Source organism: Palaemon carinicauda, chromosome 18 (genome assembly GCF_036898095.1).
Source record: "Palaemon carinicauda isolate YSFRI2023 chromosome 18, ASM3689809v2, whole genome shotgun sequence".
NCBI classification, from domain to species: Eukaryota; Metazoa; Arthropoda; class Malacostraca; order Decapoda; family Palaemonidae; genus Palaemon; species Palaemon carinicauda.
The window spans coordinates 31,203,870-31,231,369 of record NC_090742.1 but is presented as its reverse complement, the minus strand read 5'-3'; the positions used below and the strand labels follow the sequence as shown (position 1 = coordinate 31,231,369).

The window sequence follows — 27,500 nt, the reverse complement described above, 5'->3', positions numbered from 1 at the left end:
ATTGAATTTGGTAGCTACGAAAGATGAACTACAACCATTGAATTTCGTAGCTATGGAAGGTGTACTACGACTATTGAATTTGGTAGCTACAAAAGATGTACTACGACCATTGAATTTGGCAGCTACGAAAGATGTACTACAACCATTGAATTTCGTAGCTATGGAAGGTGTACTACGACCATTGAATTTGGTAGCTACAAAAGATGTACTACGACCATTTAAATTTGTAGCTATGAAAGATGTACTACGACCATTGAATTTTGTAGCTACGAAAGATGTACTACAACCTTTGAATTTGGTAGCCACGAAACGTGTACTACGACCATTGAATTTTGTAGTACGAAAGATGTACTACGACCTTTGAATTTGGTAGCTATGGAAGGTGTACTACGACCATTGAATTTGGTAGCTACAAAAGATGTACTACGACCATTGAATTTGGCAGCTACGAAAGATGTACTACAACCATTGAATTTGGTAGCTACGAAAGATGAACTACAACCATTGAATTTCGTAGCTATGGAAGGTGTAATACGACCATTGAATTTGGTAGCTACGAAAGATGTACTACGACCATTTAAATTTGTAGCTATGAAAGATGTACTACGACCATTGAATTTGGCAGCTACGAAAGATGTACTACAACCATTGAATTTGGTAGCTACGAAAGATGAACTACAACCATTGAATTTCGTAGCTATGGAAGGTGTACTACGACTATTGAATTTGGTAGCTACAAAAGATGTACTACGACCATTGAATTTGGCAGCTACGAAAGATGTACTACAACCATTGAATTTCGTAGCTATGGAAGGTGTACTACGACCATTGAATTCGGTAGCTACAAAAGATGTACTACGACCATTTAAATTTGTAGCTATGAAAGATGTACTACGACCATTGAATTTTGTAGCTACGAAAGATGTACTACAACCTTTGAATTTGGTAGCCACGAAACGTGTACTACGACCATTGAATTTTGTAGTACGAAAGATGTACTACGACCTTTGAATTTGGTAGCTATGGAAGGTGTACTACGACCATTGAATTTGGTAGCTACAAAAGATGTACTACGACCATTGAATTTGGCAGCTACGAAAGATGTACTACAACCATTGAATTTGGTAGCTACGAAAGATGAACTACAACCATTGAATTTCGTAGCTATGGAAGGTGTACTACGACCATTGAATTTGGTAGCTACGAAAGCTGTACTACGACCATTTAAATTTGTAGCTATGAAAGATGTACTACGACCATTGAATTTGGCAGCTACGAAAGATGTACTACAACCATTGAATTTGGTAGCTACGAAAGATGAACTACAACCATTGAATTTCGTAGCTATGGAAGGTGTACTACGACTATTGAATTTGGTAGCTACAAAAGATGTACTACGACCATTGAATTTGGCAGCTACGAAAGATGTACTACAACCATTGAATTTCGTAGCTATGGAAGGTGTACTACGACCATTGAATTTGGTAGCTACAAAAGATGTACTACGACCATTTAAATTTGTAGCTATGAAAGATGTACTACGACCATTGAATTTTGTAGCTACGAAAGATGTACTACAACCTTTGAATTTGGTAGCCACGAAATGTGTACTACGACCATTGAATTTGGTAGCTACGAAAGATGTACTACGACCTTTGAATTTGGTAGCTATGGAAGGTGTACTACGACCATTGAATTTGGTAGCTACAAAAGATGTACTACGACCATTGAATTTGGCAGCTACGAAAGATGTACTACAACCATTGAATTTGGTAGCTACGAAAGATGAACTACAACCATTGAATTTCGTAGCTATGGAAGGTGTACTACGACCATTGAATTTGGTAGCTACGAAAGATGTACTACGACCATTTAAATTTGTAGCTATGAAAGATGTACTACGACCATTGAATTTTGTAGCTACGAAAGATGTACTACAACCTTTGAATTTGGTAGCCACGAAACGTGTACTACGACCATTGAATTTTGTAGTACGAAAGATGTACTACGACCTTTGAATTTGGTAGCTATGGAAGGTGTGCTACGGCCATTGAATTTGGTAGCTACGAAAGATGTACTATGACCTTTGAATTTAATAGCTACAAAAGATGTACTATGACCATTGAATTTGGTCGCTACGAAAGATGTACTACGACCATTGAATTTGGTAGCTACGGAAGTTGTACTACGGCCATTGAATTTGGTAGCTACTAAAGATGTACTAGGATCCATGGAATTTGGTAGGTATGAAAAATGTACTACAACCATTGAATTTGGTTGCTATGAAAGTTGTATTATGACCTTTGAATTTGATATCTACGAAATACGTACTACAACCTTTGAATTTGGTAGCTACGAAAGATGTACTACGACCTTTGAATTTGGTAGCTACGAAAGATGTACTACGACCATTGAATTTGGTAGCTACGAAAGATGTACTACGACCATTTAATTTGGTAGCTATGAAAGATGTACCACGACCTTTGAATTTGGAAGCTACGAAAGATGTACTACGACCATTTAAATTTGTAGCTATGAAAGATGTACTACGACCTTTGAATTTGGTAGCTATGGAAGGTGTACTACGACCATTGAATTTGGTAGCTACGAAAGATATACCACGACCTTTGAATTTTGTAGCTACGAAAGATGTATTACGACCATTGAATTTGGTAGCTACGAAAGATATTCTACGACCATTTATTGCAGCATCTTTCAAATAGTGACAAATGAAATTAATTCAGTTGTCGTGAAGTTTTTATTAACAAATTACGTTTTATTTAATTTTAATGATGAAAATATTATAAAGGTACGTGTAGGTGTCTGTAGAAATTTCACTTTAGTGTCTGTTTTTTTCAATGAGATGCACGGAATGGAGATTGTAAATTTCTTCATTTTAAACATTGCTACAGCAAGCAATTAATGTGTTTTTTTCCTTTTAGCTCAGATAATCTTCTTGAGAAGCATCATTAGTTGAGATATCTTGTTTTTTACATAATTACCAAAAAGGAAAAATAATAAAATCTGAATATATATGTATATATTTTTTTCTTTTGGCTTTGAACAGACTGCCAAACCTTTCCACACGTGTTCTCTTTTCGCCTTTGAGCTCTAATCCCCTTCTCCAGTTCGTTATGCACCGTCTCTTAGACTTATTTTTTTTTCTTCCCAATAGGAAGCGGATCATGGGATCCATTTACCCCCCTCGCTAGAAAAACAAATTCACAGAACAAAAGACGTATTACCGATAACCCATAATGTTAAAAATCTGCCGTAAAAAAACGGTGAAATCCGGAAATAAATGTTGCGAGGCCTTTACCGTTTTAAAAACTAATATATTGACGTAAAGGAGTGTTATTACGGTCACCAAACTGTAAAAGATATTAACAAAGTAGGGTAAAAATTATGGTCGACTGTATTTTACTGATATACGGCTAAGAACAGTATGTTTTTACGGATATTTCGAAATAGAATTACGGTTGTTCTAACAGAGTATAACAGGCGACAAAATCAATTTTGTGAAAAACGAAAGTGAAGGAAAAGGAAACATAAACGCAAGACTTTAAATAAACACAATAAAAACGGAGAGGCGATTGCGGAGTGAGGGTTGTGTGGGGTCGATAATCCATCGTCTGATTATGATTTCAATATTGTAACGATTTAGAGTTCCTCGATATTCTTTCCTCTTAATCAGTGGAGTTAGAGCATTGGGTATTTGTAATTTTATCAGCGCAGTTTCATAATTAGTGAGGCCTTTCCTGAGACTGGTGGCTTTAATTCTAAAAGCTGCGGCAACTTTGCCATGCGGGTCGCTTAATTAATATCGTAGTCGATGTTAAGTACGAAAAACGATTAGGAATTAGTAGAACTGAGTAAAAATTTCTTATTCATCAAAGTGAATATTGTACGTAGGTGGCGTATTAGCTCTAAAGCATAGGATTAATCTCATAAATCCTATATTGCAGTATTTAATCTATTTCCAAACTTTAAAACTATATTTTTTTTCGCTTAGCTTCATTAAATTAGGATATTCAATACTCTACAAGGCAGTTTTATGTCCTCCTTCTGGATAAAAATACTCCTTGCTTAAAGAAAACTTTTCTTGTTTCGTAAGGTATGGATCGGATATTGTATCCGGTGGCTTTTTCCAGTTGGCCCTGCAATAAAAAGAAAAAGAAATCATAACCATCCACTTGTATTTACCATGTAATGTTCTCAGTTTTCTTTCATTTGTGATCAGTTTCAGAGTAACTGTAATTACCAATTAAAAGGTGAGGATAGTCATTTTTATAACTTTATTTGAAAGTATTATATGAAAATAAAACTATCTTTATTGAAAGAGAGTAACTTTTACCCGGCTATGAATAACTTCATAAGTTCTCGTGTTCAAATACTATTAACACGAGTCCTCTGTTGACATCGCTTTTGAATAACCTTGTTAATATTATTAACCATTTGTATTGTTTGATGATTACGACATTAGAATTGGCCCTTCTCGATAGTGAGATTAATTGGTATGTTTATCAAACGCCATATTTCAAAAGGTCATATAGTTCATTGACCAATTACCCATTGAATTTGCTTATTTTTTAGTTCTTGTTATATAAGTTAATATTTTTCTTTCATTATCATTATTGAGAGAGAGAGAGAGAGAGAGAGAGAGAGAGAGAGAGAGAGAGAGAGAGAGAGAGAGAGAGAGAGAGAGAGAGAGAGAGAGAGAGAGATTGTTCATTATAAAACGGTCACTAACAGTAATAAACTAACTTCATAAGCTTGTAAACAGATGTTCTTTCGATAAGAAAACGGTGTATTTCGGTGGAATAAAAAGTAATCTGTGATCCTTGACCGTATACGTTTTAAGAGTATTGAGATGTCCATCATCTTGCTCGAACCATTTAGAGAACTTTTCAGGATTAAATCTGTAGTTTAGAACTTAGTTAGGAATGTTGATTTTAACTTATCGTTTTTCTCTCTTGAATACAAGTCCGAGACTACAGAACAAACGGGGTTCTAACTTCCATTTCTGAAAACAGTGTAAAGCGGGTAATTGGGGAAGAAGTAGTTTTGCAGAGGAAGTTAAGTTTAAGTATTATATAAAATGTCTCGTTCATTCAAGGAAAATTATTTAAAAAATGAACAAGTAAATGGGTATGTGTGCTGAGAGTAATATTTATCTTAACCAAAAGGGGGGAAAGTATTGAAATTCGGAATTGATGAAAAGTATCCCGCATGAAACATTTAATTGAATTAGGAAATACAAAGAAAGACAGAAACTCAATAGGAAAATAGGAACCTGTGGTTTCCCATGTACAATGAATTAGGTAGTATGTTGGCCAGGGCACCAGCCATCCGTTGAGATACTACCGCTAGAGAGTTATGGGGTTCCTCGACTAGCCAAACAGTACTACATTGGATCCTTCTCTCTGGTTACGGTTAATTTTCACTTTGCCTACTCATACACCGAATAGTCTGGCCTATTCTTTACATACTGTTTCTCCTCTGTTCGCATATACCTGGCAACACTGGCATTAGCTAATAATTCTTCACCGAGGGGTTAACTACTACACTGTAATTGTTCAGTGGCCATTATCCTCTTGGTAAGGGTAGACGAGACTCTTTACTTATGGTAAGCAGCTCTTCTAGGAGAAGGACACTCCAAATTCAAACTATTGTTCTCTAGTCTTGGGCAATGCCATAGGCTCTGTACCATGGCCTTCTACTGTCGTGGGTTAGAGTTTTCTTGTTTGAGGGTACACTTGGGCACGCTATTCTGTTAAAGTTTTTATAGTGTATACTGGCATAGAAAATATTTATATTAATGTTAGTACTGCTCTTGAAATATTTTATTTATCATTGTTTCCTTTCCTCACTGATTTATTTTCCCTGTTGGAGCCCCTGGGCTTATAGCATCTAGCTTTTCCTACTAGGATTGTAGCTTAGCAAGTAATAATTATAATAATAATAATTATAATAGTAATAGTAATTGAAATTATAATTATAATATATTATTATTATTATTATTATTATTATTATTATTATTATTATTACTTGCTAAGCTACAACCCTAGTTGGAAAAGCAGGATGCTATAAGCCCAAGGGGCGCCAACAGGGAAAATAGCTTAGTGAGGAAAGGAAACAAGGGAAATGAAATATTTCAAGAACAGTAACAATATTAATATAAATATTTCCTATATAAACTATAAAAACATGAACAAAGCAAGAGCAAGAGAAATTAGACTGAACAGTGTGCCTGAGTGTACCCTCAAGCAAGAGAACTCTAACAAAGACAGTGGAAGATCATGGTACAGAGGCTACGGCACTACCCAAGATTAAAGAACAATGGTTTGATTTTGGAGTGTCCGTCGCCTAGAAGAGCGGCTTACCACAGCTAAAGAGCCTCTTTTACCCTTACCAAAAAGAAAGTAGCCACTGGGCAATTACAGTGCAGTAGTTAACCCCTTGGGTGAAGAAGAATTGTTTGATAATCTCAATGTTGTCAGGAGTATGGGGACAAAAGAGAATGTGTGAGAATAGACCAGACTATTCGGTGTATGTGTAGGCAAAGGGAAAGTGAACCGTAACCAGAGAGAATGATCCAATGTAGTACTGTCTGGCCAGTCAAAAGGACCCCATAACTCTCAAGCGGTAGTATCTCAACGGGTGGCTGGTGCCCTGGGCAACCTACTACCGTATATCTTGAGTGGAAAATATAAATGAGTGGTAGATTCTGTTTTGCGGGTGTTGGTGTCACTTGCCTTTCTGTAACGTTTGAAGAAAACTACTAATTCTTGTTTTGATCTACTTCCGCTTAATGGGATTTTTGTTTTATGTCTCACCTCTGATCTTAATAAAAAAATATTTTTTAAGACTATATTATTGACATAGCCTAAATGTTTGGAACTCACATTTCCTGGGTGCTCTTTGTATTATCCTAAATAGAGCATATATTTTCTTCCTCTTGTTTTCTTTTTGTTTGTGTAAGAATAAGACTGTTTGGGAACATTGCAAGCTTATTGTGTTCGGGTAAGCCGCTTGGTAGAGTCTAGGGACAGGGCAATTTTCTATAATCCTACCATATGCAGTACAGGATGCCTATGATGAACGCCAAAGGCCTATCTCCACCCAGGCTAAATCAGGCAATGAGTGCAGATTACCAAGCAGGTAGACTAGTTGGGATCCCGCAAATCTCCACCCCTAGTTAACGGGACGGTTATGCTGTGGACGCTAAGGGAAAATTTTCATCTTACGGGATGGCAGGTCTCGAACTTCTGAACCACGAGTCACTGAGACAGAAACGTTATCCGCTGAGCTACCACAACTTCATCATTGAATACATGCTTGCACTAAGGAAGAATCTTTGTACACAAACGCGTGCGCGCATTTACATATATATATATATATATATATATATATATATATATATATATATATATATATATATATATATATATATATATATATATATATATGTATATTATATATGATAGCCCGAAGAAAATGAAAAACTTGATTGGAATTAGTGCTTTCGTTCATTAGGGGCATCGACAGACTCAACAATGAGAATACATATACAAGGACATCGTATTTATACACAAGAAGGAAATCCAATAGCTTTCAGTGTCTTGATAATTAAAAAAAATATAGTCAGATTTCAGATCACAAAATAATACCGGATTAGCGGAAAACAGACCAGGGCTTAGATTTAAATTTTGACCTTTGTTACAGGTGATTGAAAAGGATTCAGCAATATTCCTTTGGGAATAGTCACTTATATAGTCACTCATCTCTGACAGGCCAATTCTATGACTAAATTCTAACCAGTGGAAGGCCAAGGCATTATTAAGATAACCTTTAGAGACGGTCACCTTATGCTGTGTTATTTTGAGTGAAATACCTTTAGATGTGTACCCGACATAGGTCAAGTTACAATCTGAAAAAGGAATACCATATAATATATTATTATCATTTCCAGATCTATTCTTAACTAACACGTTTTTAAAGTACAATTATAATTAAACACTACCCTAACATCTATTTTTTTTTAAAGTGTTATGGCATCTAAATAAAAACAATCATGAAATGGCAAAATATATTATTAACCGTTTCCATTTTCTCTAGCTGGACACTATAAGTTGTTTTCTTAGCTTTATTCATAAAAATTCCCAGAAAATATTTAGGATAGCTGAGATTATTAGCAATTTTAGTGAACTCATCCACTACTTTTCCTTTCGTGGCTATAATACATATTTTATACCCATCTAATGTCAGCTTTCGTGATTTATACATACACACAAATATATATATATATATATATATATATATATATATATATATATATATATATATGTGTGTGTGTGTGTGTGTGTGTGCGTGTGTGTTTATGTATGTGTGTGATGAAGGTCACATGTGTATATAAATACATTTCTTATGTGTGTGAGTGTTTAGCGAAACAGCCACACAATGTTTTATCATCTGTGGTCGTAACTTTTAATCATTATTTAAATGTTAAAAATATTTACAATTAAATGAATAGGAAATAAAGAGATTCCTTATTCATCTCTTTAAATTTTCGTCCGGTTCATATTTACATTCTTAGAAGGTTGTGGTTATGATCCGGCTTAAGATATCTAAACTATATCATTATTATTATTATTATTATTATTATTATTATTATTATTATTATTATTATTATTATTATTATTATTATTACTTGCTAAGCTACAACCCTAGTTGTGAAAGCAAAATGCTATAAGCCCAGGGGCTTCAACAGGGAAAATAGCCCAGTGAGGAAAGGAAAAAAGGAAAAATTAAATTTTAAGAGGAGTAACATTGAAACACATTCTGTAAAACACATTGCTGTTTTTCTCTTCATTTAATTCCATCTGAAATCTCCCTCTGCCGTCATGGCAGGACGAATCATAAAGTTGCAACGTTTCAAACAAGAAGCCAAATTTCATCAGCTGACTCCTCGTCATTATCTTGGCTGACGTCATCGAAGTGATATATTGTGTGGCGTGTTTTACTGTCGGCTTTCTTTCGGACATTTTCTTTCATTTGTTTGGTGGGTTGTGATATATGGCTTGACATTTCGCTTTCAAAATCACTGAAGAAAGAACGAAAACGGAAATCACATCATTAATAGCCCATGAATTTTAATAGAAATTCACAAAGCTGGTGTGTGTTTACCGGCATGTTTATTTTAATTCATTTCAAGCCATTAAAATTCATTTTTAATTTTATTAGTATTATAATTATTGTTGCGAGATTTATTATCAAATCTTGGTATAAAATCGCGAAAGTTTAAAGAGTGGAACATTGTACGATATTTCTGAAGGAAACACATATTCAAAATCTTGTGGATACGAGAAATTTCTGTAAGAACATTTAAAGAAAACAAAGTCATGACTAACCAACAAATGCATAAAATAGTCACTCGTAAATATGATCCAAAAACCATTATTCAATTTATTCGAGGTTTTTGTTTATTAATTGTGTAAGAGGGAATTCTTGAATACTATTATTGTCATTAGTAATGATGGTTTATCCAGCACTGTTTAGCTTCATTTTCCTAACTGATATTATAAAGGTCCCAGCAATGAAAGGTGACCTAAGTCAGGGGGGAATGATGGTAGTAATGGGAGTGTTAATATGCAGAAAATATAATTGATGGCTTGTATACAGTATAATAATAATGATGATAATAGATAGATCAATAGAATTAGTTTTTACTGTTATTACCAGTTCCCCAACGATCACGGACTCTCTCTCTCTCTCTCTCTCTCTCTCTCTCTCTCTCAATGATTTCCTTTCTGCCCAAAGCATATCTGCTTGGATATTCAATTTTATTCTTTATTTTTGTTACTTTAACTTTGATATATTCTATTTCCGGTATACATTTCTCATTAGACATACATGCGTAATTCCAAAAAACCGTGACTCTTAGAATTCCTGTTGTATTGGTTGAATTGTAATGGGTCTTATAAATTTAGGAACATTGTAGATATCTGAAAATAGATGGGAAAGTAATTAGGCTGGTATTCAATGCCTGAAATTGGGAAATTGATTCACAGGATAAAATACAGTAACACAGCTTCAAGTTTAAGAAAACGAAATACTTTTCAAATGAATAGAATATCTAGCTATGATCGGAAGATTTTTGTAAATGGCTTGTTAAATATGGCTGGAGATATGGTTTAGACTATTAAGTGGTTTCATGCTCTTTATAGATCATTATTTTCAAAAGAGATCGGTGTATCATTTAAAAGAAAAGAAAATTAACGTGTAAATTAATTCTGTATAGAAAGACTGCCAAAAACTGTTGTTTTAATTGTATGATCAAGGAATATCAGGGATGCTGAAATGTCAATTAATTTATGAATGCCTCTGCAGAATGAGAGATGAGGAGGCGGCAAAAAGATTAAAAACTCATTTTGCGAATTCCAATAATGGCCAGATTAAGAAGAGAAAAGACCAACATAGAAATTCAATAGAAGATTAAATGGGGATTTTGGAAGTTTCTTTGGAATGAGCTGGTGTAAATTAATATCTCTCTCTCTCTCTCTCTCTCTCTCTCTCTCTCTCTCTCTCTCTCTCTCTCTCTCTCTCTCTCTCTCTCTCGTAGTCTGGATTGCTTCTTGCATTATTTGTAAAAATGTCACAGGATAATGAATGTTACTAATATCGACTAATTTGATGTTCATAGGAAATAAAAAGGTATTTGTCCTAAATATTGAAGCACTAGTGCTAGGCTTATTTATTTCCTCTCATGAATTCGACATATATTTTAGAATAACTCAAATATATAACTCGGCTGAAAACAACAACATGAACTGATGTGATATTAATGTACGTTAAGTAATTATCGCATGCATTTCCACTATTGAAATTTAGAATATAAAGATGACTATATACCCAGGTTGTCAACTACTTTCACCAGTAAAATTCCTCCTTCCTACACACACACACACACACACACACACACACACACACACACACACACACACACACACACACACGTTATACGTTATCAGGAAACAAAAAGCTACCAGAAGTTATTATTATAATGAGGTGAAACTTCCGATCAATTTTGAAAACTCTTATCATTTCCAAAGACGGTTTTACTATTATTATTATCATTGGGAGCTAAACTACAACCCTAGTTGAAAAAACAGGACGCTATAAGCCGAAGGGTTGCTACAGGGGAAAATAGTCCTGTGAGGAAATGAAACAAGGAAATAATTAAACTACAAAAGAATAAATGAACAATTAAAATTTGGTATTTTAAGAAAAGTAATAACATTTTTAGCAATAAAAACTTGAAAAAACAAGAGGAAAAGAAAAAAAAACTATAGAACAGTGTTTGGTACCTTCAAGAAAAAGAAGTTTACACTAAGACAATGGAAGAGTATGGCACAGAGGCTATGGCACTACCTAAGACTAGAGAACAATGGTTGGATTTTGAAGTGTCCTTCTCCTAGACCTAGAAGGACAGCTTACCATAGCTAAAGAGTTTCTTCTACCGTTATCAAGGGTGCAGTAGTTAACCCCTTGAGTGAAGAAGAAATGTTTAGTAATATGAGTGCTGTCTGGTGTATATGTAGGCAAAAGAAAAATTAGCCGTAATCAGAGAGAAGGATCCAATGTATTACTGTCTGGCCTGTCAAAGGATTCAATAACTCTAGCGGTAGTATCTCAACGGGTGTCTGGTACCTTGGGCAACCGACTACCTTGAACACGTGTCCCTCACATTACCTTGTTACCATGTCCGTGCATGTCTGACGTCACTTTAAGGAGAAATAGCTCTGATACCCAACAATTGTTTAAAAGTTTGGTTCTGGTTGCAACCAGATTGTGTAATAGCAATCCTATTAAATTATTAAGATCATTCAACAATTTGGTCTAGGGCGGATTTTAACTTCCGGAACAATGTGTGGTATTCGGTCTTTCGTAAGAAAAGATGCAACATTTATGTTTAATTGTAATAACATTATTAGCAGGTTGTGTTTAATCATTTTAATATCCATGTATAAAATCGGAATGAAAGTTAGATCAGAAAAAAATGGGAAATCGATAAAAGAAGCATTAAGAGCTAAACGTCTTCTGGAGTTTAGGTAAGTAAATTGTTCGCCTCACTAATTCATCATGACGCTTCGATAGAGAGACCGATGGCCGGGGACTGATCGTTGAGATGAGCTTGCAAAACTTGACTTGAGGAAAATGGCGACGTCGGGGATAAAGAGGAAGAAGGCCAATCATTTTGATGATGAGACATTATATAGTAGAAGGTTTTCATCGTTTAATCATGGATTGAGAATTAAAAAGTGAAACACATAGATTGAAAATTCAAAAGTGAAACAAAGTCGTCTTTATTTTTATGTATTGGTAATTTCCTTGAACTTATCGTTAATTATCGAGATTTTTAATCTTGTATTTTTTTCCGTGCTTTCTATTTGGCGAGAGGTTTTTTTTTTATGTGTGTGTATTTCTAATGGTGAGAGTTCATGACACAAGTTAAGAATTTAATAATTTGGAGTTATCTTAGAATCTTTTGGTGTAATGTGGGAATGTTACGGATATTTATTGCCCCTATTATTCAGTGGAAAATGATGTGTAATATGATGGACAGCCTTGGTACCTTCATGCAGCCAGGTAAAAAAAAAAAAAAGTATGAAAGAGAAGGATCAGGAAAGGGGAAGAAGACTTGACCTTTGGAAGCAATTAGAAGTACATTAGCAGTTCTCAGATGTTTCTATTTTAGTGATTTTCTGTAGCAAGTTTTTTGAAGTTTTCCCAGAGATGTATTCCTTAGAAATGGAAATATATTCTTTTGTTTCCTAATTGTGACAACGTGTTCCTGTTGATGGTGGCATTTCCTTCGATGGTTATTTTATAGCATGAGAAATTACATAAAAAGGTAGATTCTACTTTCTGTATTAAATAAAAAAAAATAATTATAAAAACTTTTTTTTTTTTGACTGAAATAGATAAAAAGGATGAAAAGGTCTTATAGCTAATCCGGAGAAGTCGTAAGCGAGTAAATAAAATTAAAATCACTTTTATTGAAATTAAACAGATTTAGTCTGAAAAACTTCGATCCCTTGCTGAAGCTGAAAGAGTGAATCTTAAGGTTAAAGGACGGAACTCCGAGAAGGGCTTTCATCAAAATTGAAGTAGCATTGGCCCCCCCCAAAAAATCGAATAATAAGAATGAATTTCTTTTCACCATATCCGATATTTCCGCCTTTGAGATAAGGAAATATTCTCAACGTTATTATGGAAGGCATTACAGTCTCTGGGTTTTTATTTTGATGTAATCAAGCCTTATATTGCGAGACGCCATTTTCATTGTAGGGTCTCTTTGTTGTGGTTAGCCTTAGTATAGCGACCTTCAATTTCCAGAATTGTTAAAGATGTTACTTTCAGCATCGGTAGAATTTATCGACTAGACTTCGAGTTCTAGATAAGGCTGGTCTGAATACTTTTAGTATTACCAGGTTTTAAGCATCTGTCGTCGCTTAGGTTTATAGGTTTGTTATCATTAGATGGAAGTTCATTTGTTGGAAACTTACTTTTTTTTTTTTTTTGTTCTTACTAGGGACCCGCATCTCTAAAAGTACAGCGATAAGAGATGGGAAAGACATGTCCTGCCTGTAAACGTTTTGTACAGCCTCCAAGTTTCGAGTAAAAGGGACTTTTTGTTGACATTTTTGTTTTGTTTTAGGTTTCGTATTTCTCTGTTTCTTCTCATTCTCTTTCAGCAAATCCTCGATATTATTAATTGAAATTTTTACTCGAAATTTTCCATCCCCACAAATATTCACTATAGGTCTTAATTATGAATACAACTTTAGTTCTGGGATCTTATTTTCTTGGAAATCTTATAAATTTAACATTAGAATCTCCTGCTTCACTCAGTATTTTCAGCTTTCACTCTCACATTTACCAAGATCACTTTAGGTAACCATTCTTAAAAATGGAGAGAACACTTAGTTACCATTCTTCAGAATCAATAGAACACTTTGTTACCATTCACCAGACTGAAGAGAACATTTAGTTGTTATTCTTCAGAATGAAGCGAACATTTAGTTACCATTCTTCAAAATGAAGAGACTATTTACCATTCTTCACAATGATGAAAGCTGTTACTCTTTCTCAGAATGTAGAAAACTGTTACCAATCTTCAGAATTAGAACATTTAGTTACCATTCCTCAGAACGATGAGAACATTTAGTTATTATTCTTCGAATGAAGAGAACATTTAGTTATTATTCTTCGAATGAAGAGAACATTTAGTTAACATTGTTTTTCAGAATGAAGAAAACTTTGAGTTGCCATTTTTCAGAAAGATGAGAACATTTATTTATCATTCTCCAGAATGATAACAACAGTTTCCATTCTTCAGAATGATGAAATCTTTTACCATTTTTCAGAATGAATAGATTGAGTTACCTTACCGTTCTTCAGAGTGTAGAACACATTTAGTTACCATTCTTCAGAATGAAGGGAACATTTAGTTACCATTTTTCAGAATGACAGAAACTTTGAGTTGCCATTTTCCAGAATGGTGAGAACATTTATTTATCATTCTTCAGAATAATGACAACAGTTACCATTCTTCAGAATGAAGAAAACGGTTACCAATTTTCAGAATGAACAGATTTAGTTATCGTTCTTCAGAGTGTAGAGACATTTAGTAAGCATTCTTCAGAATGAAGAGAATAGTTACCATTCTACAGAATGATGAGAACATTTACCATTTTTCAGAATGATGAAAACGGTTACCAGTCGTCCGACTTAAGAGAACATTTAGTTGCCATTCTTAAGAATGAAGAGAACATTTAGTGACCATTCTTCAGAATGATGAGAACAGTTGCAATTCTTCAGAATGAAGAAAACGGTTACCATTCTTCGGAATGAAAAGAATTGCTAGAATAAAGATGACAGTTATTTTCCAGTCTTCAGATTGAAGAGGACAGTTGGTTATCATTCTTCCTAAATGAAGAAAAGAGTTAGTTACCATTCTTCAGGATGAAGAAATATTTAGTTACCATTCTTCAGAATAATAAAAACAGTTACCATTCTTCACAACGAAGAAATCGGTTACCATTCTTCAGAATGAAAAAAACGGTTACCAATCTTCAGAATGAAGAGAACATTTAGTTACCATTTTTCAGAAGGGAGAGAACTTTTAGTTACCATTCTTCACAATGAAGAATGAATGAATAGAGAACATTTAGTTACCATTCTTCAGAATGAAGAGACATTTAGTAACCATTTTTCAGAAGGAAGAGAACATTTACTTACCATTCTCCTGAATGAAGAGAACATTTAGTTACCATTCTTCAGAACGAAGACAACATTTAGTTACCATTTTTCAGAATGAAGAAAAGTTTAAGTTACCATTTTTTAGAATGATAAGAACATTTATTTATCTTTCTTCAGAATGATGAGAACAGTTACAATTCTTCAGAATGAAGAAAATAGTTACCATTCTTCAGAATGAAGAGATCATTTAGTGACAATTTTTAAGAATGAAGAAAACATTTGGTTACCATTCTTCAGAACAATGAGAATAGTTACAATTCTTCAGAGTGAAGAAACCAGCTACCATTCTTCAGCATGAAGAGAATTGTTAGAATAAAGAGGACAGTTATTTTTTAATCTTCAGATTGAAGAGGATAATTGGTTATCATTCTTCAAAAGGAAGAGGATAGGTAGTTACATTTTTTCAGAATGAAGAGTTAGTTGCCATTCTTCAAAATGAAGAGGACAGTTAGTTTCCATTTTTTAATAATGATGAAGACAGTTAGTTACCCTTCTTCAGATTGAAGAGAGAAGTTAGTTACCATTCTTCAGAATGAATAGGGCAGTTATTTTCCAGTCTTCAAAATAAAGGAAGAGTTAGTTGCATTTCTTCAAAATGAAGAGGAGAGTTAGTTACCATTCTTCAGAATAAAGAGGATAGTTAGTTACCATTCTTCAGAATGAAGAGAAGAGTTCGTTGCCATTCTTCAAAATGAAGACTGCAGTTAGTTACCATTCTTCAGAATGAAGAGGACAGTTATTTTCCAGTCTTCAAAATGAATAGGAGAGTAAGTTATTTTTCAGTCTTCATAATAAAGAGAAGAGTTAGTTGCCATTCTAAAGGATGAAGTGGACAGTAAGCTACCATTCTTCTGAATGAAGAGGGTAGTTAGTTACCATTCTATAGAATGAAGAGGACAGCTAGTTACCATTCTCCAGTATGAAAAAGGACAATTAGTTACCATTCTTCAGAAGAAAGAGACAGTTACCATTCTTCAGAATAAAGAGACAATTAGTTATCATTCTTCAGAATGAAGAGGACAGCTAGTTATCATTCTTCATAATGAAGAGGACAGTTAAGTACCATTTTTCAAAAGGAAGAAAAGAGTTAGTTACCATTCTTCAGAACGAGGAGAATAGTTAGTTACCATTTTTAAAAATGAAGAGGACAGTTATTTTCCAATCTTTAAAATGAAGAGAAGAGTTAGATACCATTTTTTTAGAATAGTCAGTATGAAGAGAACAATTATTTCCCAGTCTTCAGAATAAAGAGAAGAGTTAGTTACCATTCTTCAGAATGAAGAGAAGAATTTGTTGCCATTCTTCAAAATGAAGACTGCAGTTAGTTACCATTCTTCAGAGGGCAGTTATTATCCAGTCTTAGAAATTAATAGAAGAGTTAGTTACCATAGTTGCCATTCTAAAGAATGAAGTGGACAGTTAACTACCATTCTTCTGAATGAAGAGTGCAGTTAGTTACCATTCTTTAGAATAAAGAGGACAGTTAGTTACCATTCTATAGAATGAAGAGGACAGCTAGTTACCATTCTCCAATATGAAAAAGAACAATTAGTTACCATTCTTTAGAATAAAGAGACAGTTAGTTACCATTCTTCAGAATAAAGAGGACAGTTAGTTACCATTCTGTATAAGGAAGTGGACAGCTAGTTATCATTCTTCATAATGAAGAGGCCAGTTAGGTACCATTTTTCAAAAGGAAGAAAAGAGTTAGTTACCATTCTTCAGAACTAAGAGAAGCGTTAGTTACCATTTTTCAAAATGAAGAGGACAGTTATTTTCCAATCTTTGAAATGAAGAGAAGATTTAGATACCATTTTTTTAGAATAAGTCAGTATGAAGGGAACAATTATTTTCCAGTCTTCAAAATGAAGAGAAGAGTTAGTTACAATTCTATAGAATGGAGAGGACTGTTAGTTATCATTCTTCAGAATGAAGAGAACTGTTAGTTACCATTCTTCAGAATGAAGAGGACAGTTAGTTACCATTCATTAGAATGAAAAGGACGATTAGTTACCCTTCTTCTCAGTAAAAAGGACAGTTAATTACCATTCTGCAGAATTAAGAGGACAGTTAGATACCATTCTTCAAAATGAAGAGAAGAGTTAGTTACCATTCTTCAGAATGAAGAGGACAGTTATTTTCCAGTCTGCAAAATGGAAGAGTTAGTTACAATTCTACAGAATGAATAGGACAGTTAGTTACCATTGTTCAGAATGAAGAAGACAGCTACCATTATTCAGAATGAAGAAGACAGTTATTTACCATTCTTTAGAATGAAGAGGACAGCTAGTTACCATTCTTCAGAATAAAGAGGACTATTAGTTACCATTATACAGAATGATCAGGGCAGTTAGTTAACATTCTTCAGAATGAAGAGAGAACTTAGCATTCTTCAGAGTGAAGACGCTGATTAGTTATCTTTCTTCCGTTTGAAGAAGACAGTTAGTTACCATTCTTAAAAATGAAGAGGACAATTAGCCACCATTCTTCAGAATGAAGAGATGGGTTATTTACCATTCTTCGAGTGACTAAAAGAATTAGTTTCCTTCTTCAGAATGAAGAGAAGAATTAGTTACCATTCTTCATAATGACGAGTACAGGTATTTTCTTGTCTTTACAAGGAAGAGAAGAGTTAGTTACCCTTCTTGAGAATAAAGATGACGGTTAGTTACCACTATTAAAAATGAAAAGAAGAGTTAGTTACCATTCTTCAGAATGAAGAGGACAGTTAGTTACCATTCTTCAAAATTAAGAAAACAGTTACTTACCATTCTTCAGAAGAAAGAAAATAGTTACCATTCTTCAAACTGAAGAGGACAGTTATTTACAATTCTTCAAAATGAAGAGAATAGTTAGTTACCATCTTGTAGAATGAAGAGGATAATTACTTTCCAGTCTTCAAAATAAAGAGAAAAGGTAATTACCATTCTTCAGAATGAAGAGGACAGTTAGTTACCATTCTTCTAAATGAAGAGAAGAGTTAGTTACCATTCTTTAGAATGAAGAGAAGAGTTAATTAGCATTCTTCAGAATGAAGAGGATAGTTAGTTGCCTTTTTTCAAATTGAAGAGGACGGTTATCTCCTGATCTTTAAAATGAAGAGAAGAGTAAGTTACCATTCTAAAGAATGAAAAGGACCGGTAGTTACCATTCTTCAAAATGGAAAGAGGAATGAGTTCCCATTCTTCAGATTGAAGTGGATAATTAGCTACCATTCTTCAAAATGAAGATAATAGTTAGTCACCATTCTTCAGAATGAAGAGGTCATGTATTTTCCAGTCTTCAAAATGAAGACAAGAGTTAGTTTCCATTCTTCAGAATGAAGAGAATAGTTAGCAACCTTTCTTCAAAATGAAGTGGATGGTTATTTTCCAGACTTCAAAATTTAGAGAAGAGTTAGTTGCCATTATTCAGATGGAAGAGGACAGTTAGTTACCGTTTTTTAAAAGGAAAAGGAAAGTTAGTTAACGTTCTTCAGAAGGAAGTGGACTACTTGTTACCATTCTTCAAAATTAGGAGAACAGGTAGTTACCATTCTTCAGAATGAATAAGATAATTAATTTCTATTCTTTAAAGTGAATAGTGCAGTTAGTTACCATTCTTCTCAATTAAGAGGACTGTTAATTACCATTCTTCAGAATGAAGAGAGGAGTTCGTTACCATTCTTCAGAGTGAAGTAGGCAGTTATTTTCTATTCTTCAAAATTAAGAGAAGAGTTCGTTGCCATTCTTCAGAATGAAGAGAGGAGTTACTTACCATTCTTCAGAATAAAAAGGAGAGTTATTTTCTATCTTTCAAAATGAAGAGAAGATTTAGTTGAACATTTTTTTTCAGAATGAGAAGGACAGTTAGTTACCATTCCTGAAAACGAAGAGAAGAGATAGTTACAATTCTTCAGAATGCAAAGGACAGTTAGTTACCATTCTTCAAACGGGAAGAGTAGAGTTATTTTCTAGTCTTCAAAATGAATAGAAAAGTCAGTTACCATTCTTCAGAATGAAGAGAAGAGTTAGCTACAGTTCTTGAGAATGAGGAGCGTAGTTATTTTCTATTCTTCAAAATGAAAAAATGAAGAGGAGAGTTAGTTACCATTCTTCAAATTGAAGAGGACAGTTAGTTACTATCCTCCAAAATTGAGTGAAAAGCTGGTTACCATTATTCAGAATGAATAGGACTGATGGTTACCATTCTTCAAAATGAAGAGAACAGTTAATTACTGTTCTTCTAAACGATGAGAACAGTTAGGTACCATTCTTCAGAATGAAGAGAAGTTATTTTCTATTCAAAATGAAGAGAATAGTTAGTCACCATTCTTCAAAATGAAGAGGACAATTAGTAACTGTTCTTCAAAATGCAGCAAAGAGTTAGTTACCATTCTTCAGAATGAATAGAATATAGTTACCATTCTTCAAATTGAAGAGGACAGTTAGTTACTATTCAAAATGAAGAGAAGAGTAAGTTACCATTCATCATATTGAAGAGGACATTTATTTACCATTCTTCAGAATGAAGGAGATAGTTATTTTTCAGTCTTCAAAATGAAGAGAAGAGTTAGTTACTAATTTATTCTTTATATTGAAGAGGACATTTATTTATCATTCTTCAGGGTGAAGGGGTAATTATTTTCCAGTCTTCAAAATGAAGAGAAGAGTTAGTTATCACTCTTCATATTGAAAAGGACATTTATTTACCATTCTTCAGAATGAAGGGGATAGTTATTTTTCAGACTTCAAAAGGAAGAGAAGAGTTAGTTAGCATTTTTTCCATTGAAGAGGCCTTTTTTTTTATCAGTCTTCAGAATTAAAGGGATAATTATTTTTCAGTCTTCAAAAGGAAGAGGAGAGTTCTTTATCATTCTTCATATTGAAGAGGACATTTATTTACCATTATTCAGAATAAAGAGGACTCCAGTCTGCATCCAACACCCATAGTGGTCCGCCTAGAACTCAAATATAGTGGTGTGTGTGGTTCTTTTAAAAATCTATCCTTTACTCGAGGTCATTGACTTCGTTCTGGCCTCTTTCATTTCCAGCATAAGTAGGTTTATGTGTCACCCTTCATTGTGACAAAACTTCAAGAAAAATGGAAGCTCTAATGCATAATGAAGATTAAGATACAAGACCACATTCTCAGGCCTTTTAACGAGCCAAGAACATGTAGGTTATGTAAATGTACAGTCAACATTAGGGTTAGAGTTTACAAAGTACTGACGCGAACTCAAGACTTTTCGTTAATATAGACGAAGATGACTCGGATAAGATCTTAGAGACGGATAACAAGACGGTCTTTCTAAAAGAAGAGTTTGAAAACAATCGTAGCAATACATTCTTAATGTAACAACATCAGAATACGGAGAACAAGATCTCAACGAAACCATTGAAAGGAAAAGTGACTGGATTACAGTGGATGTTGTGATAAAGATTCCAAATAATTCCCGCATTCTGAAAATAGAATTTAAAACACCAAAGATGGCAAAGAGGGCCATAGAAGGTGGCCTCTTTTTAGCCTAACAATACATCGCAAGGCAATATATGAAACAAGATATGTTTGTGCAATTGTCTATTTGCAATGAGTGCCATTTTTATGAGCATCTGTTTAAAGAATGTTCTAAAAGTAAAAACTTCGAATTATGCTCTGAATTCTCATCAGATGACGTCACGCTCAAGGAAAATACAGAAAATATGAAGAAATGTGTCAACTGCAATCAACAACATAAAACTTTCGCAGCGAAATGCCCATTAGGGAAAGGCTCTAATTAAAAAAGAAAATACAAGTGATAAGACGAGGAGAGTTGCAATGTCCATTACAAACAACTGTACACGTTACGTTAAGGTAACAGCTACTAATATAGGGATTTGTCAAAGTAAAGCATATAGTCTCCTAAACAATATATAAGGAGACATAAGAATTGCGACATTAATAAATATAGCAATAGCTGCATCAAGGAAGATTCAAACCCTTAGTAATTTACCAACAATACATTTTTCTGAAGAAACAATGGATACGGTAGAAAGCACCATAAAGAGGAACAAAAGACAGAAGAACCGTAAAAAAAGAACATGTAAATTTCAGGAATTTCAGGATATACAGTAGAAAATGGAAGATTTCACACAAGATGAAGAGAGACTAGCTGAAAGTTCAGAAGACGACTAATCAGATGAAGACTTTACACCCAGAAATGAATCTAATTCGGACTCAATCTCACCAGTTCCTCAATCAGGAGATATAAGAACTTTGCATGAAACACTTGAGCATCAATCAGCAGAAGAAATACAAGCCTCATTACAAAGTCTCTCGGGTCTCACTCTCCATCTCTCCAATGATGCAAAATCAACAATGGTCAACTTCAGCATCACAAAATACTACGCCATTATCGTATCCAAGAATACCAGGCAACAAAAAGTAAAAGGAAAATAAGAAATTTTTGTACTATGTTAATTTTAAAACTACAATAACAAAAGGACACCTTTATACAGATAAAATTCTGTCCGAACCACGCTTTACATTAGTCTTACTAATACTTTACTTTCCAAACTATTCCCTACCATTATTAGTCAGCTAACTGCCACCATTCTCCTTTCGCCCACTTTTCTTAACAGTTACTATTCGTCAAAATGAAAAGGGAAGTTAATTACCACACTTTAGAATGAAGAGAAGTTAGTTACCATTCTTCATTTTCTTCAGGATGAAGAGGACTTAGTTACCGTTCTTTAAAGTGAAAACAGTTAGTTTTCATTCTTTAGAATCAGGAGAACAGTTCGTTACCCTTCTTCAGAATAAAGAGAATATTTGGTAACCAGCCTTCACAATAAAAAGATCACTCAGTTACCATCCTACAGTTACCATCCTAAATCACATTGAAGCGAACAGTTGTTTACCATTCTTTATAATGAAGGGAACTGTTAGCACCTTCAGAATGAATAGAGCAGTTACAATTCATCAGAATGAAAAGAAAAATTAGTTACCCTATCTTTAGAATAAAGAAAACAATAACCATTCTTCAGAATGAAAAGAAGAGAGAGTAACCTTTACTCAGAATGAAAAGAACACTTACCATTCTTCTGAATGAAGATAACAGTTAGATCCAGTTCTTCAGAATAAAGAGAACAGTTACCATCCTTCAGAACGAAGAGAACAGTTACCATTCTTCTGAATGAAGATAACAGCTAGTTACAATTTTCAGAATAAAGAGAACAATTACCATTCTTCAGAATAAAGAGAAGCACTAAACCATTAAAAATTAACCGATTGGTTAACTTAAATTTGTGGCAATAATGTCAATAAAACTTGATATAAAAATATATATTTTTAGATTGTAGCTATAAACATAGATGTAATAAAATATATACAACGGAAACGCCGTTCAGTTACTTTTCAAGATTCCATGCTATACACAATTTTCCTGACGTTTATTCATCTTACGTAGAATTCAACGCCAATTAACAATTACCCCTTCAACATCTGGACGCACCTGATCAAATATTGTTGCTTATTATGGGACCCTTCAGTATCTTTTATTATTATTTATTCAAGTCCTTATTTTGCCGGCAGCATATTTACCCTTCATGAGGCTCGACGCTATTTTTGCTACCAGCTTTCCTGATATGTATTTTTATCTCGGAGGTTTCTTGGTACCATCATTCTTTTTAATATGGTATTCTTATTTGTATCTCGACGAAGGAAATATGATTTCTTTCTATGCGTGAAGTTGCTATTGAAGTAGTCCAACCATTTGATATAATTACGCAGTGTTCTGCTTATGAGGTATTCTGGATTGTTCTAACCTACTGTATATATACTTCTTCATTGGACCCACGGCCCTAGTACGCATACACGCTCACTTATAAAAGTGCGTGTGTGCGTATATATATATATATATATATATATATATATATATATATATATATATATATATATATATATATATATATATATATATATATAATAGTATGTACATATATGTATATATATATATATATATATATATATATATATATATATATATATATATATATATATATATATATATACACACACACACACACACATATATATATATATATATATATATATATATATATATATATATATATATACATATATACATACATATATATATGTATATATATACATATGTATATATATACATGTGTGTTTGTATATATAAATATCCATACATGCATACGTGTATTTTTATTATATATATACATTTATATATTTTTATATATAAAATATATATGAATATGTATGCTACTACCATAAGTACGGTTGTTTATGTAGCGTATTTTATTTGGAAATAAAAGTGAAGGAAATGACGAGTCCTTATTATCAGTCAAAGGCGGTTTCAGCTATTACCTAATGACTGCCATGAGGGACCCAGTGGTAGAACAATAGAACCACTCCTCAGTATGAAGGCTTTTAAAAACTCAAGTACAATTCCGTATGTTTGTGGAAGTTATGAAGACACTGGAAAGTCACGGAGAGTTTTCGAGAAATGAATAATTTTCTAGGAAGCCTCCCAAGAATCTTTAAGATCCAGGACAAATTTTGTAATTTGATGACGAGATATATATATATATATATATATATATATATATATATATATATATATATATATATATATATATATATATATATATATATATATATATATATATATATATATATATATTACACACATTAATACGTCGTTTCTTGTAACATGAAATGGTTTCAGAAACCTGTAAATATCACACATACATACACTCACACAGACACACACACACACACACACATATATATATATATATATATATATATATATATATATATATATATATATATACATTTCAAATGAAACGATGAATCTATCCCAGTCTGAAGGTTTCCCATTTCGGTGAGACCTCTCTGATCTTGCATGTTTGCATTGTCAGCCTTTGCAACATCAAAAGTTGACCAAGCAATTATCTTGAAAACGACTGCAGTGCTTGGAAAAAAAAGATGCAATCTCACGATGGTCATTATCATATTATTCGATATTTCTTTAATGACTGTTAGAAAAGAAATGAGATAAAGATCGGAGAAGAGAAAGGTAGGTGACCTCGAATATCGTGTCAAAGTTCAGTCCTGATTAGATGCTCTTTGTTGCTTTCCGACCTCTCCGTGACCTATTTTACAAATGTCGGATGTCAAGGTCTCTCCAATCACAATATCTAATTCGTTCGCAAAATCGAATCCATGATAGAGCGGTCGTGTGTCTCAAATTATTTCTGACTTAATGATGAGTGAAGTTTTGTTTTGTCTCATTTTATCTCTTTCCTTTGAAATGCGGATAATGTTGTAAAAGAGAAATGATCCCAACACACTTTAATGATCGTCTCATATATTAACTCGGAAATCACACTCCCAGGTTAAAAACTTTGGCTTATTTTCTTATGATTTCTAATCAAGCGACAACTTTTCAAGCAACTGAAGGAAAGTTTTAAGATTAAGAGTCAAAATTTAATACTAAATAAAACGATTCTTTTTTTACCAATTATGTCTGCACGTTTATTTTCCATTCTCTAAATCAGTCTCATTATTTATACAATGTTTTGCTTGACTGGTTGACGAAGTAAGCATTTTTGTAGTTCTTATATTTTATTTTTCCTTCAGTTCCAATTTCTCTGGAAGATCATTGTGATTCACATAGCGAAAGAATGGTTTTTCTGAGATGAAAGAAATTGGAAAACCTTTTTGTATGGGTTCAGGTAAAGTATTAATTTGGATTGCCATATGTGATTTTCTATGGTGTCGTGTTTATGCTAAAACAGTGGGATACGAAGCGGCAGAAATGAAGTCACGCACGTGGCGATCATGCGACACCGCTACAACAAAGATGCGTGACTATAATTTTGGCACCCAATATGAAGGAAAAATATTAGGGACTGTGTTTCAGAATATGTTTTTTAAAATTATAGATGAAGTTAATAGTTATTCAGGTCATGCTGGGGGGAGAGCTGAAGTTGTTCGTTATCGATCTGAAGACCAAACGTTTACTTTTAAACGGTGTGAACATGTCACTTCGGCGTGAGTCGTTGTCACGTTAACACGTAGTCAGGCGTCTATAAACTTCTTGTCGGCAGCTTTGCACCAACGACCCTTTTTTTCTTCATGTTAATGAAATATAAAAGTCAATTAACTTTTCCATCCTACCAAAGGTAATATCTCAAGGCCGAAAACGCTCACCTTAGTCATTCTTAGAAGAATGTTCAAATGTTCATCTCTCCTTAATGGAAAATTACCCTTTTTAATATTGTTGAATATTATCCGTTCTGATGAACGTATTAGGCCTAATGATAATTTTATTCCAATGAAGAGTTTTCATAAGTACTTTTTTGTGTAAAAATTTCACGAAGAGGGTTGAAATTGAATTAGCTTTTACGTTTTTCTTGAAATGAAATTAAGTGAATCTAGTTGCTTATTATAATTACTCCTCCTCCTCCTCCTCCTCCTCCTCCTCCTCCTCCTCCTCCTCCTCCTCCTCTTCTTCTTCTTCTTCTTCTTCTTCTTCTTCTTCTTCTTCTTCTTCTTCTTCTTCCTATTATTATTATTATTATTATTATTATTATTATTATTATTATTATTATTATTATTATTATTATTATTATTATTACGTTTCTTCAGTCTTCCTATGAAATTATTAGATCATCATCTCACTTTATTTCAGTTTTCCTTCTGATAATAATTTGTTTCTTTTCCCCACCTTTCTTTATTCGTTATCAATATGATTATCCTACTATCTGTCGTGTGTGCCATATTTTTTCATCTTTAGCTTTCCTCGCGGACATTGAAAGGTTGGTTTGATTACAGTGAAAGTTTTGAAATTCATATGATAAATCTGTTTTTCTAGTCTAGTAAAAATAAGGCAAAAAATTATCAAACCAAGGAAAAATATTATATTGTATATATATATATATATATATATATATATATATATATATATATATATATATATATATATATATATGAATTTGGTGTCAAAAGAACCGGAATTTTATGTAGACGAACAAATCCAGAATAATTCAAAGTGCTTTTGGGGATATATATATATATATATATATATATATATATATATATATATATATATATATATATATATATATATATATATATATATATATACATACATATATATATATATATATATATATATATATATATATATATATATATATATATATATATATATATATACACACAGCGAGTCAAGTAACGTGGTGGTATTTTGTAAAATTTGGTAATATTTTGTACAATTTTAAGATTATCACTAACAGAAAAATAACCAGAAAAAAATCTGTATTTCCTTCGTAATTATTTTATAACTTTTCGTCACCAACAATTGATGATAGGTTTCGGACGGTAAAGCCATTGACCTCATCAACGGTAAATTTATTATTTATGATTCAAATCCTCATCAGTTGTAGGTGATAAAATAAGAACGAAGGAAATCCAGATTTCTGATTATTTTTCTGTAAGTGATATTCTTAAAATTGTACAAAATTTTGTACTAAATTTTGCAAAAATTATCCCCACATTACTTGACTCGCTGTAAAACAAATTTCGTCAAGCACACTTTGAGAAAATTTTGGATATGTTAATCTACATAAAATTGCGCTTTTTGTGATAAAAATATAATTTTTTCTCCCCAGATTCAACCCTATTTTTACTAGACTGTTCGTAGCTTAAAGGATTCCATGATTCAGGAGTCTGGTAAAACGTTTTTTTCTTCCTCCTATTTTATTCTTTTCTTTGTGTCTGGACTACGTTATTACACTGGATTATTGGGGCCATCGGTTACGAACAATTACCTTTTGGCCCTATGCTATAATTTAGTCTTCTTCCCATTCATGTACGAACTGATAGAATGTCAGTCATGTTTGAAAGGTGACTGGGCGATCTTTCAGATTCTGTCGTACTGAATAAGATTTGCATAAATTATTTTTTTTAGCAGTTATTCCCGTTTTCTTTTCCCTCGCTCGCCATCCTTCACAATATGAAAACAGCGAACTTGGAAGTCAACCGATGTGGTCAGGAGTCCTCATTATTTTCTTGAATGAGGAATTCTTTGCAATCTTCTGTGATTTAGGAATTATTTTAGCTTGCTGTTCTAGAGTGGGATGTGGCGGCACACCAAAGAAGTACTTTATTTTACAGTA

The 27,500-nt window shown here is 33.2% G+C and overlaps 1 protein-coding gene across 1 annotated transcript in view; it reads right to left on the bottom strand.

The window, feature by feature from the left end:
• LOC137657243 (uncharacterized) overlaps positions 1-27,500 on the bottom strand; it is a 56,318-nt gene that overhangs the window by 72 nt on the left and 28,746 nt on the right. The window contains exons 3-8 of the mRNA XM_068391582.1: positions 22,379-22,490; positions 7,691-7,930; positions 2,332-2,712; positions 1,003-1,848; positions 356-841; positions 1-194 (exon numbers count right to left, since the gene is read on the bottom strand). The exon at positions 1-194 is cut by the window's left edge and continues 72 nt beyond it. Coding sequence (XP_068247683.1) covers positions 1-194; positions 356-841; positions 1,003-1,848; positions 2,332-2,712; positions 7,691-7,930; positions 22,379-22,490 — 2,259 coding nt within the window. The remainder of the gene's footprint in view (positions 195-355; positions 842-1,002; positions 1,849-2,331; positions 2,713-7,690; positions 7,931-22,378; positions 22,491-27,500) is intronic.